The sequence below is a fragment of the Labeo rohita genome, chromosome 3 (genome assembly GCF_022985175.1).
Source record: "Labeo rohita strain BAU-BD-2019 chromosome 3, IGBB_LRoh.1.0, whole genome shotgun sequence".
Lineage (NCBI taxonomy): Eukaryota > Metazoa > Chordata > Actinopteri > Cypriniformes > Cyprinidae > Labeo > Labeo rohita.
In genome coordinates, this window is record NC_066871.1 from 12,536,884 (window position 1) to 12,553,785 (window position 16,902).

General features: G+C 35.7%; 2 protein-coding genes across 7 annotated transcripts in view; one reads left to right on the forward strand and one right to left on the reverse strand.

Moving 5' to 3' along the window:
• svilc (supervillin c) overlaps window positions 1-8,444 on the forward strand; it is a 35,129-nt gene extending 26,685 nt beyond the window's left edge. For all 6 annotated transcript variants that reach the window (XM_051106146.1, XM_051106147.1, XM_051106148.1 and 3 more), the window contains 10 exons: window positions 728-878; window positions 2,145-2,451; window positions 2,805-3,014; window positions 3,102-3,309; window positions 3,410-3,543; window positions 3,648-3,803; window positions 4,866-4,994; window positions 5,086-5,198; window positions 6,111-6,266; window positions 7,869-8,444. In XM_051106146.1, the coding sequence (XP_050962103.1) occupies window positions 728-878; window positions 2,145-2,451; window positions 2,805-3,014; window positions 3,102-3,309; window positions 3,410-3,543; window positions 3,648-3,803; window positions 4,866-4,994; window positions 5,086-5,198; window positions 6,111-6,266; window positions 7,869-7,955 (1,651 nt within the window). In that variant the 3' untranslated portion in view covers window positions 7,956-8,444. The remainder of the gene's footprint in view (window positions 1-727; window positions 879-2,144; window positions 2,452-2,804; window positions 3,015-3,101; window positions 3,310-3,409; window positions 3,544-3,647; window positions 3,804-4,865; window positions 4,995-5,085; window positions 5,199-6,110; window positions 6,267-7,868) is intronic.
• Window positions 8,445-8,486: 42 nt separating this feature from the next.
• On the reverse strand, window positions 8,487-15,351 carry tmem98 (transmembrane protein 98). Its single transcript, XM_051106152.1, is given in 8 exon segments — window positions 8,487-10,348; window positions 10,434-10,444; window positions 10,446-10,494; window positions 10,576-10,691; window positions 12,585-12,618; window positions 12,721-12,852; window positions 13,015-13,204; window positions 15,250-15,351. Coding segments are annotated over 7 exon segments (663 nt in total). The 5' UTR covers window positions 13,146-13,204; window positions 15,250-15,351; the 3' UTR covers window positions 8,487-10,158.
• Between the last annotated feature and the right edge of the window lie 1,551 nt (window positions 15,352-16,902).

The window sequence follows — 16,902 nt, forward strand, 5'->3', positions numbered from 1 at the left end:
AATTCACCCAAAAATGAAAAATCTGTCATTAATTACTCACCCTCATTTTGTTCCTAACCCGTAAGACCTTCGTTCATCTTTGGAACACAAATTAAGATATTTTTGATGAAATCTGAGAGCTTTCTGACCCTGTATAGACAGTAATGCAACTGACACGTTCACTTTCCTGCATCAGCAGCATCACACGCATGCATTGTGGTACTGTTGTGAATGCACAGTGAAGACACGAAAGATAAGAAATTGTTGAATAAAGTTGTTATTTTTGTTTTCTTTGTGCATATTCTCATAGCTTCATAAGATTACAATAGAACCACTGATGTCACATGGACTATTTTAACAATGTCCTTACTCATTTTCTGGTCCATAAAAGTTTCAGTTGCATTGGTGTCTATGCAGGGACAGAGAGCTCTTGGATTTCATTAAAAATATGTTAATTTGTGTTCTAAAGATGAATGAAGGTCTTACGGGTTTGGAATGACATGAGGGTCAGTAATTAATGACAGAACTTTTTTATTTTTGGGTGAACTATCCATTTACGAAAAATGCATAAACTCCATATGTTTGTATACATGTATAAATTATGAAAAACAATATTAAAATAATGCTATTATATTTTTTGTACTACTCAGTTAAAACTTAATTTTAAGATGAAAGCAGTCAGTGGTATAACCTACTGCATAACCTATTACTTGTAATCACAAGCCAATGTGCTTATTTGTGTGTTCAGGCAGGGTATTGGACGACCAGACTGGGCACTTTTTGGCCGTGTGTTTGACCAAAATGAAACAATACTGTTCAAAGAGAAGTTTGCTAACTCTTTTGAGCAGACCAAAGTGAACAGAAATCACATCTCTTCATCCATACAAGAGGAGGTGAAGGTAAGGAGACACCTCTTTCTCTTTTACACTGATGAATTCCATTAGTTAGTTGAAACTGTTTCGTTTATATATATTAGGGGCATTTCTTCCAAGGAGGCAAAGGAGGCAGTGCCTCCTCAGAATATTGCTTGAGAAAAAAAAACAATAAAAATAGTACAAAAATAAAACAATGCCAATATTACAAAGTATTGCAAGTATTGAAAATACTTAAAGTTATAGTGGGAGCCCCACTGAGTTTTAACAACCCCCTAAAGAGTGCGCTCAGTTTGGTGGGGGTAATTGAGAATGAATAGGGGAAAGTCACGTGTCAGGAGGCCATGCCTTCATCACAGTTTGATTGGATATGACTAGTTATGTTCGGCTCTGATTGGCTCATGCAATAAATCTCGCCTCTTGTGTTTGTGCAACTATTTGCAACTATTACAGAAGGTTTAAACACTCACTGATGCTTCAGAAGAAAAAACGATGCCCTAAGAGCCAGGGGTGAAAACTTTTTAAATTTGAAGATCAGGGTAAATTTAACTTATTTTGACTTCTGGGAAACATGTAAGTATCTTCTGTAGCTTCTGAAGGGCAGTACTAAATGAAAAAAAATTAGGCAAAATAAAAAAAAAAATGTACACATCCTCATTTTGTTCAAAAGTTTACACCCCCCGGCTCTTAATGCATCATGTTTCCTTCTGGAGCAACAGTGAGCATTTGAACCTTCTGTAATAGTTGCATATGAGTCCCCCAGTTGTCCTTAGAGTGAAAAGATGGATCTCAAAATCATACAGTCATTGTTGGAAAGGGTTCAAATACACGAAAATGCTGAAAAACCAAAGAATTTGTGGGACCCAAAGAATTTTTCTGAAGAACAGCAGACAGTTTAACTGCAGTTTAACAAACAAGGGACTCACGAACAACTATCACTAAAAAACAAACAAAAAACACAGCTGTGGATCATTCAGGTAACAATACAGTATTAAGAATCAACCTTATGTAAACTTTTGAACGGGATCATTTCTATAAATTCAATTTTTTTTTCTCTTATGGACTATATATAAACATCTTTTATGTGAAATGTCCTATTCAGGTCAGTACTAAAAAAATAACATGCATTTTGTATGATCCCTCTTATTTTGGTAAAATTATTAACACTTTGCAGATTTTGCAAGGTGTATGTAAACTTTTGACCTCAACTGTATATACACTGATCATTTTTCACTTTAAATAATTTTATATTCTCTCTTTTTAGCTCAGTAATGTCTTCTGTCTTTTCTTTAGACTCCCTCACTCAAGTCATCTCCCCAGCCAGTGTCAGCTGAGCAGTGGTCATGTGATGCCAGAGCTCTCTTCGGGGGAGTCTGTCTCTCAGGGGTGTCGCAGATTGTTCTGGATGGTGTGGATGTACGAAGGGGGCGGGACACGGTCACTCTGAGTGATGGACGGCAGGCAGAGTTATGCACTCTTGCAGTGAAAACGTGGCTTATTTCAGAGGATGCGGAGTGTGAGGTTGACCCAGAGAGTTTGGGACAGTTCAATGAAGGCAGCACATATGCTGTACGCTGGACGTACAGCCTCACAGCCTTAGGTGAGTAAATGTGTGGGTAAGACATTTTACCTGAATGTTATGGCAGTGATTCCAAACAGGTGTATGTATAATCAAGAGAAATATTATTTATTTGTTAAAACTTTAAAGGGATAGTTCACCCAAAAATGAAAATTTTGTGATTAATTACTCATGTTGTTCCAAACCTGTAAGAACACAAACTAAGATATTTTTGATGAAATACGAGAGCTTTCTAAACCCTGCATAGACAGCAATGCAACTGACACGTCCAAGGCCTACAAAAGGACATCAATAAAATAGTCCATGTGACATCAGTGGTTCAACCGTAATTTGATGTTAATTTTTAGTCAATTTTGTTTTTTACTATTTTATAGGGGATCAAATGGCAATAGGTCAGGAACGATCTGCTCTTTTCATCTGGAAGAGGCGGCACTCCAGTATCAGTGGGCGGGACCTGTCACCAGCACTGACCAATCAGTGTAGTTCTCAGGTGTTTGTAACAGAAGGGGAAGAGCCGCCCTGTTTTCTGCAGTTGTTCCAGGGAGGAATGGTTGTTTATAGACAACAACAAAGCAGAGACACAGGTCTGGACATTGAAATATCTAATCCTCTCCCCCACAGTGGGTCCACACTAAATACATCTGACGTCATATGTTTGATTTGTGTTTCAGGAGGCTGGCGTCTGTTCTGCGTGAGGGGTGACCTCCCAGTGGAGGGCAGTCTGTTAGAGGTACAATGCTCTTGCTCAAGTCTGAGGTCTCGTGGCTCACTGATCTTGTTGAACAGCCAGCAGGGGGCAATTTACCTATGGCATGGCTGCAAAGCCCACAGTAAAGCACGTCAAGTGGCCAAGCATACGGTCCAGCGCCTCACACAAATGTGAGCAACACCTTTAGAATGCTGTAAAAAGTATCATGTTAGCCCATAGATGCACAGTGCCAGATTGTGCGTGATTTTATGTGATTAATGTGATGATTAGGTGCCCACCTGAGCTGAGTCTGAGAACTGGGACCTTTATGAATGTCCAGGAAGTGGAGGAGGGGAAAGAACCAGCAGATTTCTGGAATGCTATTGGACCACAAGACAGGAAGTCATATGACTGCATGCTACAAGGTGTGATGTATAACGTACTATGATAAATCACAAGTTGTTACTTTTCATCATACAATGAACATTTGTAACCTTTTTTCACAAGAGATGTGTTTTATTCCTGTTAGATCCTGGTAAATTTAATTTTACCCCACGCCTTTATCACCTGAGTGCCCAATCAGGAACTTTCAAAGGGGTGGAGCTCATGAGCCCCTCCTATGTAAATGGTGTCATTACAGCAATGCCCTTCTTCCAGGATAAGTTATATGCCGTGCCACATCCAGGTGAGAGTAAGCAAGTTCACATAGTGTGCATAAATGCCTTAACTCTACACTTAACCTTAGGTTAACTTTTACACAGGGTTAAAGCAATGTTTAGTACTTAAGAAAGTTGACAAACAGTTAAAGTGAGGTAAATCTTAAATGGAACCCTGGGTGTGAATACCTGTATGGCTTAATATAATATAAATGATGTCTCTGAAAACCCATGAAAGATTTACATTATTTAAAAAATCCACATTGTTTTATACACATTTTATTGCTATTTTTACATCAACAAAACTTGGAATACACAACTCTGAAAATAAAATACTGATACGATGTCCACAGCTACTGAAAAAGCTTACAGGTGGTGATGGATATAAGCATAGGCTTAAAACAAATGCTGTACCATCAATTTTCCTCATAAGGAGTCTAAACGCCCCTGGATATCGAGTGAAATACGCGCTGAGAAACTCCTTCAGTGGCTGTGGTGTCATGACAAGCGTCGGCATGTTTACATCCTTCCAGGATGGCATCTAGCGTTTCTTGTCTCTGCCATTTGTAAGCTTTTTCAGTAGCTGTGGTCGACTAAAAGCCTCAAAGGCATCAGGGCTAAAGTGGACAGAACAAAGATGCAGGTCTTTAGAAAATTGTATTCATCTACAGGCATCTTCCCATTCGTTTCTCCTGTTCTTATCGCTAGGAAAGCAGTGAAGACTTACACTGTTTCTCTTGTTGCCCTTCAACTGAAAATTACAAATAAAAGCTGCACAATGTGGCATCGTATCAGTATTTTTAAATTTTTTTTTGAGTTGCGCTGCAGTAAAAATATCAACAGGTAGCACCAGTAGCTCACAGAGTGCAACCATTTCATGCCTTTAAAACAATGGTGCCCCTCATAATCCAAAATATGTATAAAACAATGTGGATTTTTAAGTAATGTAAATCTTTCATGGGTTCCTACTACATATTTCAGTAGTAGACATCATTTATGTTATATAAAGCCATGCAAGTCTTAATACCCAGGGTTCCCTTTAAAATATTATTTTTCTCTCAAACTGCTGTATTGTACCATTCTCTGGGCAGCACTATTCCTGCTGGATAACTATCTGGAAGTGTATTTATGGCAAAGTTGTGAAGCTTCAATCTCACAGCGCCCCCTCTGGGACAACGAGAAGAAGTGCGCCATGGAGACTGCCTTACAATACTGCAAGGGTGAGTTTGAGCAAATAGATAGAAAGCACAGATGCCATTCAGAAGCCTTTTGTTTCTGATTTGCAAGTTACTTTTGGTGTTTTGCATTCAGAGAGGAATCCCAGACGGCCTCCCATGGCATATCTTATTGATGAAGGGGCAGAGCCTCTCACCTTTACTAATATATTCCCATCATGGGAGCTGAGACTGACACAGGAAGTACAGGTGAGTGTGGACACATCATCATAATCATATACAATCATATACAGAGCCTTGCGAAAGTATTCATACCCCTTCATGTTTTTCACGTTTTATGTTGCTGCCTTATGTTAAACTGCTTTAAATTCCTTTTTTTCCCACATCAATCTACACTCCATACACCATAATGTTAAAGCAAAAACAGAATAAGTACATTGCATAAATATTCACATAAACTAGTATTTAGCTGAAGCACCTTTACAGCCTCGAGTCTTTTTGGGTATGATGCGACAACGTTTGCACATCTGTATTTGGCACTTGTCTGCCATTCTTCTCCTAACCTCTTCACCTCTTAAGCTCTGTCAGGTTGGATGGGAGTAGACACACTTCCATTAAGGGTAATGGAGACTACATGCTTCTGTGAACCTTCAATGCAACAGAATTTTTTCTGAACTCCCCAGATGTGTGGCTTGATGCCATCCATTTTTTTTTTTTTTTTTACCTCAGGGCTTGGTTTTTGCTCTGATATACATTTTCAGCTGTTAGACCGTTTATTAAGATGTGTGTCTTTGCAAATCATACCCATTCAATTGAATTTGCCACAGGTTAACTCCACTCAATGTGAAGTAACATCTACAAGTGATATGAATGCTACTGAACTAAATTTCAACTGTCCCAGATAAGGGTATGAAAACTTACGCAAAGGAATCATTTACATTTTTATTTTTGCAAAGATGTTAAAAACCTGTTTTTTGCTTTTCCGTTTTGGTCTTTGGAGTGTAGATTGATGTGGAAAAAAGTAATTTAAAGCATTTTAAAATAAGGCAGCAACATAACAACGTGATAAACATGAAGGGGTATGAATACTTTCGCAACTGTTCTGCACTGTATGATTTACACTCAAATCTCATTTAAATATTTCTTTGCATTTTCTTCCAGGACTGCACGGTGCGTAAAAAGCTGACTTTGGTGCAGGATGCTTTAGCTGCCCTTAATAAGACCCAGTTCCCCCTTAAAGATCTACTGAAGAGACCTTTACCTGAAGGAGTAGATCCTTTACACCTGGAGAACTACCTGTCTCAGCAGGATTTTAAGGTTTAACACTAAAACATAACACATATTATAGTATGTTTTGTCTGAGAAGATAAGCTTCAAAAGTATCTGAATAACAGCGTTTCATTGTCATCAGTTATTTTTACACTGATTTTTATATAAAGTTGTATTTTATATCCATGTTTAATTCATATCTAGTGAGTCTTTTTTTGTGTAGCCAAAACTTTGACTTACAAATTACAGTTAATTTGTATATGCTGTTTAAGGGCAGCTTTATTTTTTGTGTTTAGATATTTAATAAATAATCATTTAAATAATTAAAAGGGTCATCGGATGCAAAGTTCACTTTTACGTGTTGTTTGAACATTAATGTGAGTTGGCAGTGTATGTACAAATCTACCCTATAATGATAAAAATCCATGCAGTGGGTTTTAATTAATCTGTAAAAATAATATCCCCTTTTCAAATTGAGCCATTCTCAGATGCCTGTCGGTGTGGTGTCACCCACGTCTTACCTCAAATTAGCTGTAACAGTCGACCTCCATTGTTTTGATGCCGGAGCAGGGATGTAAGTTAGACAGGAATATCTCCCCCGACTGAGCGATTGAGGTGTTGTGTTGCTGGATGTAATAATGAACATAGTGGTTGTCATTTACTCCCGACATCTGAGCCGCTGAAGATGCAGTGGATTTCATTTGTTTGTGAGGGAAATGCGCCTCCCGATCTACATAAATGCATCTATGTTCGCGCAAATCATTTGTGATCCAGCTTCACCTACACTGTAAAAAACAATTTGTTGAGTCAACTTAAAATAATTTGTAACCTGGCTGCCTTAAAATTTTAAGTTCAGTCAACTCAATAAAAAGTTTGTTCAACTTAAAATGTTAAATTATACTAAGTGACAACTTAGATATTTGAGTTGAATCAACTTAAAATTTTAAGACAGCTGAAGTTGACTCAACAAGTTGTGTTTTTTATTTTTTACAGTGTACAGCAGAAATGAGTATAAGGGTTTTTATGAATCTCTGCAATCACCTTTCCTAATAACGTGCTAGTTAGCAAATTTCGCGGCTAAACGCGCTAAATGCGGCTAAAGCAAACAATTTCTCCAAGCTCGTCACTCCACAGAGAGAAGAGAGGGGCGGGGTGAGCAGAGCTCATTTGCATTTAAAGGAACAATCCCTCAGAATGGAATGATTTTTGCAGAGCTCATTTTGACAAGGTAAAAAGGGTGTTGTTTTACACAATCACTGAGAATTTGTAACCAAAGTATACTATAGACTTTTCATTAAGACCCTAAAGAATCATATCAACTTGTGGAAAATGGGCATCCGATGACTCGATATTTAAAAATGTAATTTATTCCTATGATGCAAAGCTGAATTTTCAGCATCATTACGCCAGTCTTCAGTGTCACGTGATCCTTCAGAAATCTTTTTTTTTTGATGATTTACTGCTCAAGAAACTTATTATTATCATCAATGTTGAAAACAGTCATGCTGCTTAATATTTGATTAAAAAAATCTGTGCCTTTCAATGTCCAATATAGAAAACAGAGGCTAATATCAAGTAAACTATTAAGCCCAAGAGGGGAAAAGAAAGATCAGGTGAGGTTTAAGTAACTTACCTGTTTTTTTGTTTTAGGTTGCTTTGGGAATGACATGGAATGACTACAACTGTCTATCAGATTTACAAAAAACGGACCTGAAGAAAAGTAAAGGACTTTACTGAGTGTCAGCAGCACTGTGACCTACGCTCACCAGAAGCAATATTTTAAAAGATGTGTTTGTAAGATGACATGTTCTTGACAGCACTCATGTGTACAGTCTGTGAGTGTGTTTAACAGTGAGTGTGAGTGTGTCCTTTCCGCCTGCTTCTTCTCAGTCTGCTGCTTTTTTTAATGCCTAATGTCCAGCGCTCATTTTGGCCAAAAGCTTTTTACTCAAAGCTAGACAGAACTGTTTACTCTGACTTTGAAAAATAGCTGTCGTGTTTCTTTTCTTCCTCCCCTTTCTCCATTGCAGCTATTTCTCCTCCCTCTTTCTTTATCTCTCCCTGTCTGCCTCCTCTCTCTCTCTCTCTCTCTCCCCTCTCCTCTCCTCTCTACACAAAGCAGCACATGTGAATAGAGGTCTGATTGTTTTACTGAACTTACAGTTGAATTTAGTAATGTTTATTTTAAAATAAAAATATCATGACATCTTTTCACTGTGAAACTTTTATTCACCTTTACAAATCTCAAATACATAAACAGTACTGGAATTAAAGAACAAATAGAGGAACAAAAAAGAATTGTCAGTAACAAGATTGCTCAAAAAACCAAGAGGAAATGAAAGGAGGAAATACTCGTAATCAACAACTCAAAGCTGCAATATATTCTTATCACTGAAACCGAATACTGTATGATTGATAAGTGAATTTAACATATGAAATTACAGAGTCCTGAATGTGTGCGTGTGCGGCTGCTGAAAGTGTGAAGTGGTGGGGGGTTGAGGGAAGGAATTAGTGTGGATTTAGACTTCATGTGACTGGTGAAAAATTACAGACCATGTCTAGATAGCAGACTAAAGAATGTAAGTGAGTCTTACTTGCTGCATAGCTGTTCACAACCAGCTAGTTAACTGTTCAAAAGTTTGGGGCCAATGCAATTTTTTAAAAGAAATTAATGTGTTTATTCAGCAGCTATGCATTAAATGAATCAAAAGTGGCAGTAAAGATTTTATAATGTTATAGAAGTTTTCTATTTCAAATAAAATACTGTTCTTGAACTTTTCATTCATCAAAAAATCCTTAAAAATGCATTTTAAATTGTTAAATATAATATTAGAATGATTTCTGAAGAATAATTTACACAAAAAATATTAAGCAGCACGTTTTCAACACTGATAATAATAATAATGAATGATAATAAATGTTTCTTGAGCAGCAAATCAGCATTTTAGAATTTTTTCTGAAGGATCATGTGACATTAAAGACTGGAGTAATGATGCTAAAAGTTTAGCTTTGATCACAGGAATAAAATTCATTTTAAAATATACTCAAATTAAAAGCACATTTTAAATTGTAATCATATTTCACAAAATGTTACATTTTTACTGTATGCAGCCTTAGTGAGCATAAGATATTTCTTTCAAAAACATTAAAATCAAAAGAAATTAAAATGACAAAATTGCTGTTTTTACAGTGTTTTGATTAAATAAATGCAGCCTTGGTGAGCAAAAGGCTTTTTTTCACAAAAATATTATTGACCCCAAACCTTTGAACAGTGGTGTAAACATCATGAGAGAGAAACAAAAATAAGAGAAAAATACTAATACAAAAAAGTGCTGTTTCAACTTAACGTGGCTGTGCGATTTTGACTTATAATTTGTGAATTTACTATTTACAAAGTGATCTACAAAGGAGACTGAACTTAATTTATATGTATTTTTTGAGAGAAAAAAAGCAAAGAGATCTTTAAATTTAATCTAAATCTTGATGCTAATAATAAAAATATGTAAATAATATATGAAAACGTATTTTATTAAAACAATACACCATGTAGACTCAAATATGAGAAATAAGAAAGAAAATATAGACCTTGTTTTGTTTATATACTATTTAGCAAAACTAATTTCTTTCTCTTTTTTTTTGGTGGTATTTGTTATACATTTATACATGAATTTGATTGTCTCAGGCACTTTTTGGCACTGTTATCTACATATAAATCCAGCATGAGGAAATATCAGATAGTATGAACACAGATTAAACTGGAATGTAACAGAGATACAAAAAAGATACAGCCAAAGAGTAAGAAAGAACCAATGTTTGAAAGCAAGGCGAAGCTAATATGCCTTTCTGTGTCATACCATGGATGTGCTGAGGTATTGTCCACTAAATATATTCTTTACAGGTGCACATGTTCTTGAATAAGACTGTGTATTGTAGATGTGACTCAAATTGACTGCTCTCTCTCTGGCAAACCTCTCTCTGGTTCAGATGCTAAAGCCGCCTCTCTCAACACGACCATGTGATCCTCGGCCGCATGCAGTGATTGGTCGATCCAGTCCAGGCAGCCAGACATGTGACAGGCGTTTCGTGTCACCAGTACCAAGTGACTAACCGACAATAGTAATGCTGTGGCCCTGGTCCAAAAAAACAGAAGTTGGTAAAGTCACTTTTTTGCAGAAACGTAAACATACAATAGTCCCTGCCAGCATATGAAGTTACCTGGCATCCAGGAAGAATGGGGTCCAGTGGAGGGTACATAGATCGAACAACATCATCCACCCTGTGATGGCACAAAGCAGCTCAGCGTCAGTACCAACATATACCTCTTAGATGTGTTATATTAGCTTCTCAAAGTGTTTACCTTGGGCTGATGCGTTTGGCAACAGTGATGATGTCATTCAAGCTGGCAGGTGCTTTGACCTTTGCTCCAGAGCCCATTGTCATTGCGACTAGCTTTTCAGTGAGAGTGTGGCATATCTGTACAGAACAGTGACAATCATGTCATTAAAACAAAGCAAAAATTCTTTCTGCTATTATACTTAGATGATTGTTCAAAAGTTTGTGGTCAGTAAGAGTAAGAAACTAAATAAACTAAAACTTTCAGCAATAAAGCATTAAATTAATCAAAAGTGACAGTAAAGACACTAGCTGTTTCCATTACCCTTCACATAACGCAAACTGAAACTGCGAATTTAAAATACGCCTGATGGAAACACTTCAATTTCGCAAAAACTCCCATATATCGCAAAAACGTTTTTACACTCACATGAGGTGCCTCATAGATGGCTGCTCTCAAGCAGTGTTGGGGAAAGTTACTTTTAAAAGTAATGCATTACAATTTTGCATTACCCCCTATAAAAAGTAATTACATTACTTAGTCACTTTTTATGGAAAGCAATGCTTTATGTTACTTTTGCGTTACTTTCTAAATCTGGGCAGGGCATGCTTGTTTGTTTTAATACAAAAGTTCTATTTTTGGCAAATGTAAAAGCCCTTTCACACCAAAAGCCTCATGCTAAAGGAAAAGTAATTTCACGTCTGTATAGTAGACCGCAGAAGATGAAAGTTCAACACTCTTAAGCAATAAAAAAAAAGAAGAACAAATGTTAGCTTATCTTAAGTAATTTTTGCTTATTAATATTGCTAAGGTCAGCAGCAAATACATTGGTTAAAAAATGGTATTAAATACATAAAATATTATATTTTTTTAAGATTTGTATTATTTAACATTTAATTATTGCAGGTTTGCATCATATTCTGAGTTGCATTTAACTGTTTTTATTCATTTTGAGGAAAACTGAATCGTTTTTTTGTGAGTGAGATAAATCAATGCATGTTCACATTTATTCTAGAACTAAAGTAACATCTTACTCCTGATTTCTCTCAACATGGGGACAGGAGAGCTTTCAATCAATCAACTGCCGTTACTTATTTTAAAAAACTAATTATTTAAAGTAATGCGTTACTTTACTAGTTACTTGAAAAAGTAATCTGATTACATAACTCGCGTTACTTGTAAAGCGTTACCCTCAACACTGCTCTCAAGTATAACGGGCTTTCCTTGCCATTAAAGGTCCACTGAAGTGCTTTAAAACATGCAGCATTATGCTGCATTCACGACATATCGTAATTATGAAGATGACAACACAAACACGTGATGTTCTACTGGGAGCTGTTCACACCCTTGGACTCGGACATGGAACTATCACACAATCAATGCCTAAACATAGCGCCTAATGAATCTGAGGTGGTCAGGTGGTTACAAGTCCTACGTAGCTCTCAGAAAGCTCCCAGTTCACAAGTTTTTACGAGAATTTACGAGGACGTGAATGCTTTTTACAAGTTGGTATCTCATAATTATGATAATTATGATATGGCGTGAACGCACCTTTATTCTGTGTTGACATTCTGTGTTCTGTGTTGCAAATAGCGTCATTTCGCAATAGTTTTTAGATCGACCTTTATAAAATATTGAAAATTTTTGCGTGAATCTGTAATAGAAACGCAGCTATAATGTTTCAAATTTATTATTATTATTATTTATTATTGGTGTTCATTAAAGAATCCTGACAAAAAAAAGTACCACCATTTCCACAAAAAATATTAAGCAGCACAACATTTTCAACATTGATAATAATAATAAAAAATGTTACTTGAGAAGCAAATCAGCATATTAGACTGATTTCTGAAGGATCATGTAACACTAATGACTGGAGTAATGATGCTGAAAAACAGCTTTGCCATCACAGGAATATATTACATTTTAAAATATATTCAAATAGAAAACAGTTATTTTATATTGTAATCATTTCACAGTGTTATTATTTACTGCATTGTTGATTTTTTTTTTAAATTTTTGCAAAAAAGTACCTTCAGAATCGCAATGCAGTGAGACACAAGACCACTGAGGGAAGAGAGAAAGAGAGAAATCAGTAGTGTCAAAACTAGAATGTAATTAATAATAAAATACTATGGTTGCAAGGATAAACATGGAGAGAAGGCATACGAGGCATCTTCGATCCAGTCTTCGTTCTCCAGCATGGCCTCAATATGAGGATTAGTGATGACAACATCATCCAGCTCCAGCTCTGACGGTTCACTCTGAGTCTCCATCGCTCCAATTAGATCCACTGTAGGTCTGAAATACCAGGAAACAAGAGGTAGAGAAAGTGATTAAAATATAAAAACACATTTCCATTATGTCCATGGCTAAAAATGAAGTGTTGGAATGCAAAATGGTGATCCCTGCTTAATCCTCACTGTGGGAATGAGGTCATGACTTGTACACTCAAGTACATACTTGGAATCAAACTGGTGCAGAAAGTCCGGAGGGTGACAGTATCGATGACGGCACACAACCACCAGCGCCACAAACGATGCCAAGAAGATGGTGGCGAGTACACCTATGGCCACAATCACCACCGTCTCCATGGTTATGAAGAGGATTGTCAAAAAGTTGTTTGGCTGGATTTTGCAAAAGCTAGACGATTCTGAGGAAATAAAGATATGACTTATGTTTTATATAAACATGAATAACCCTTATAAATGGTCCTATCTATCTTATGGGATCTATCATCTATCTTACTAATAATACATTTATATGAAACACTTTTTCTATCACTTCTACAGTGTATTGTGTACCTGTGTATGTACAGTAATTGTGTGTTTGTAAGGGTCACACCCGTAAGACCTTTGAACAGTCAATTATTAACCTGCTCACAGTATATGTGACACCATGTGTTTGCTATGTATCACTGTTGTTATTGCTGTACTGTATTGTTTGCTTTGGCCTTTTAATAAAAACCGGAGGACTGAATATTTCTATTTGAGCATGAAAAGCCTTGAGTATCATGAAGCTACAGCTAGGTCTATATCATTTCATTTCCACCAGTCTTTCATGTAATGTTAACAATGCCATCAATGAAAATAATATTTTCTCTGTTTAGTGATTTAATGCTTATCGAACATGCACAGCTGTTACGACATGAGAAGTAGTATTTCGATGAGGTGACTGTGTGAAATTGTGTTTTGGAATGCTGTAATTCCCTAATCGGATTAATCTGAACTCCCCTGGTCGTATCATACTGTGCACTCCCCATTAGCGCCAATTCAAATTCACCCTGGCATTCAGAGACACTGGATTAACCTTTACGGATTTGACAAACACAATTTATTTTGGGGACACTTTAACAGTTATCATAAATGTTACACATTGGCTTGATGAAGAAGCTGGTCTTTAGCTATAGATACACATACTTTAGTTTCATAGCCATAGTCCAGCTAACCAGATTAAATATGAAATCTAATTATGTAAAATGAAACATTTTCACCACAAGGCAACAACAGCATGGAGAAGTGAGCCTAAAAAGATCTATAAATCTGAAAAACTCACTTGCAACACAGCCAAAGTCATCTGCAGTTTGAATGGCAATCAATCAATCAATCAATCAATAAATGCAATATGTGTAGCTATAGTGTTGTTTCCTTGCCATTTTAGTAAAAACCTGAGTTAAGCCAAAGGCAAGACTGAATATTTTTTTTCACATTTTGAGCAAAAAAAGCCTCAGTTTTTAAAATTAAAAGATTATATATATACATATATATATATATATATATATATATATATATATACATATATATATATGAGTTTATGAGTTAACATACGTAATGTTAATGTTATAATGTCAATATATGTTAGCACAGTCTGCTGTTTCATTACAAGATATAGATGTTATGGTAGTTTATGAAGAGATTATGATAAATTTCAAATTTATATAGAAATCTATATATATTTATACTGATATAAAGCTCCAGGTTTTTACTTAATCCTGTTGTAAACAAAAAGTTTTAAAATAAAATAAAATAAAATTTTTGTTATTAAAAAAAATGACCTAAAAGACTTTTAAGTCACTAAAAAGTAAGTGAATGACATGGATCATGTAAATCCTGTGCACTTTTTATTATGTTTTATTATATAGTTTATATATATATATATATATATATATATAGTATAATTATTGTAATTATTTATCTATTATTATATTATTTAGCTATTTTTAATGAGTTATATACTTTTCTCAAATTATTGGTGATGATGAAATACACACTTCAATTTTGTTGATAATATAATTTATCATTTTATAATTTATAATTTAATAGAAGCATTTTGACTAGTGGTCTCAGAATTGTGGAAGTTGGCATTTTATATATATATATATATATATGGCCTAAACACCTTACTATACTTCATTTTACTCCAGAATGATTTTCGGACTATATTCACTGTAATTCAGCAGATACATTCAAATCATAAATCTCAAAGGCTTAGTTTAATTTTAATTAAAGGAAAACGGCCTGCCTGTTTATATGCATCTTCTGTTACTGCTCGAAAAGACACTGTACTTTTGACTCACCTAATTTTTAATGCAACACCAATCAATGTTTTTAAGGATACATGATCACACATTCACAAGCATGCATATCATTGGTCACTTAAAACACCATTGAAAATTACAGTTGTATTTTAAAATCTTACCTATATATACTTTCCATTTTATGGCGTTTGTCCCACGAAACAAAGCGCGTTTGGGGTGGACAGGCGGAGACGGCACGGAGATCTCCAGCGCGGGAGCGCGCAGCAAAGCAGCGCCGTGAACTTCGCTCTTGCCCGAGGCGCGCTCTTACATCAACAGACGTCAGCTAGCAGCTTCTAGCCGCCAGGTGTCGTGTCATTCACGAACCTTGTGTTTCGGAACCCGTGCAGCAGCGGTTTGGCAAGTTGGGGAGCAGAACGGAAGTGGAAAAAAAGAAGCTGGATGTGTTGTAAGAGACATTTTGAAATCTTTAACTAACTATCAAAGAGCTGTGAAGGACGCTAAATCATTTTTCTGACATCATAGCTAGAAATAATCAAAGACGATTGTTTTTTCTACAGTTAACTCTGTTCTAAATCCCTCTATTGATCTGCACTTTGATAACCCAGATATTGTGACATTAGACAGCTTATTGTCCCCTTAAACAATGACTTCTCCTCTCTTCCGGGTTTTAGGCATAAATTCATCTTTTAATGCCTTTGAAACTATTACCCTGACCAAATACCCACACCTGTGGTCTTTTCACTTGACCACATGAGAACTTACATGAGAACTTCCTGCATTGGACCAAGTGTTTAAGTGAGCACGAAGACCACAAGTGTGTGAACAACTTTTCATTACGTGATGAGACACGTACTGTGTTTATTTTTATTTTTAATACTTTGCATTTTAAAATAAGCTTCTATTCAGTAGTCCCTATAACAGATAATATACTTAATATCTGGTGCTTCTAATTAAGTGATTAATAAGCAGTTGCAAATGTTGTACAAAATAAATATACTCATCTCTGCACCAATAAAACGAGCAACACTTTGTTGTACTACCAAATTGTACGTTATATCTAATTATTATTAATATTTAACTTACATTAACCACATCTGTGACTGACATTATTCCAGCACGCATACTTATTCAGGTTTTTGATATCATTGGGCCCAGTATCCTATCAGTAATAAATAAGAGTCTTTCTAAAGGATTTGCTTCGGGATATTTAAAGCATGCTACTGTTAATCTGTTTAAAAAAATCTAACCTTGATGAGACAGTTCTCTCGAATTTTTAGGCCAATTTCTAATGTACCTTTTATTTCAAATATCCTTGAGAAGTAGTTCCTGTCCAATTATTACGTTTTTTTAGAGTCAAGTGGAGTCTCTGAATCTTTTCAGTCTTGTTTTAGGAAATATCACAGTAGAAAATTAGCTCTTTTACTAATGTCAAATGATATTTTATTATTTGTTGATTATAGAAACTCTGTTATATTTCTGCTGTTGGATTTGATTCACAGTCTTTGATGTGATCAATGATGATAAGTATTAAGGTCATGTACTGAATTGGTTCAAATCCTATTTGAACAATAAAACTTTTGTTGTCTATATAAATGAATGTCTATCCTCCAAAGTTCCCCAAGGATCTATTCTTGCCCCCATTTTGTTTTTCTTATATATGCTCCCACTAGACTCATTTTTTAGAAAACACGGAGTATTATTTAACTGTTACGCAGATGACACTCAAATATATGTGTCCATTATGCATAATGACAATGCTGGACTGTGTGCTTTAATTGCCTGTTTGTCAGACATTAAGGCATGGATGTCCA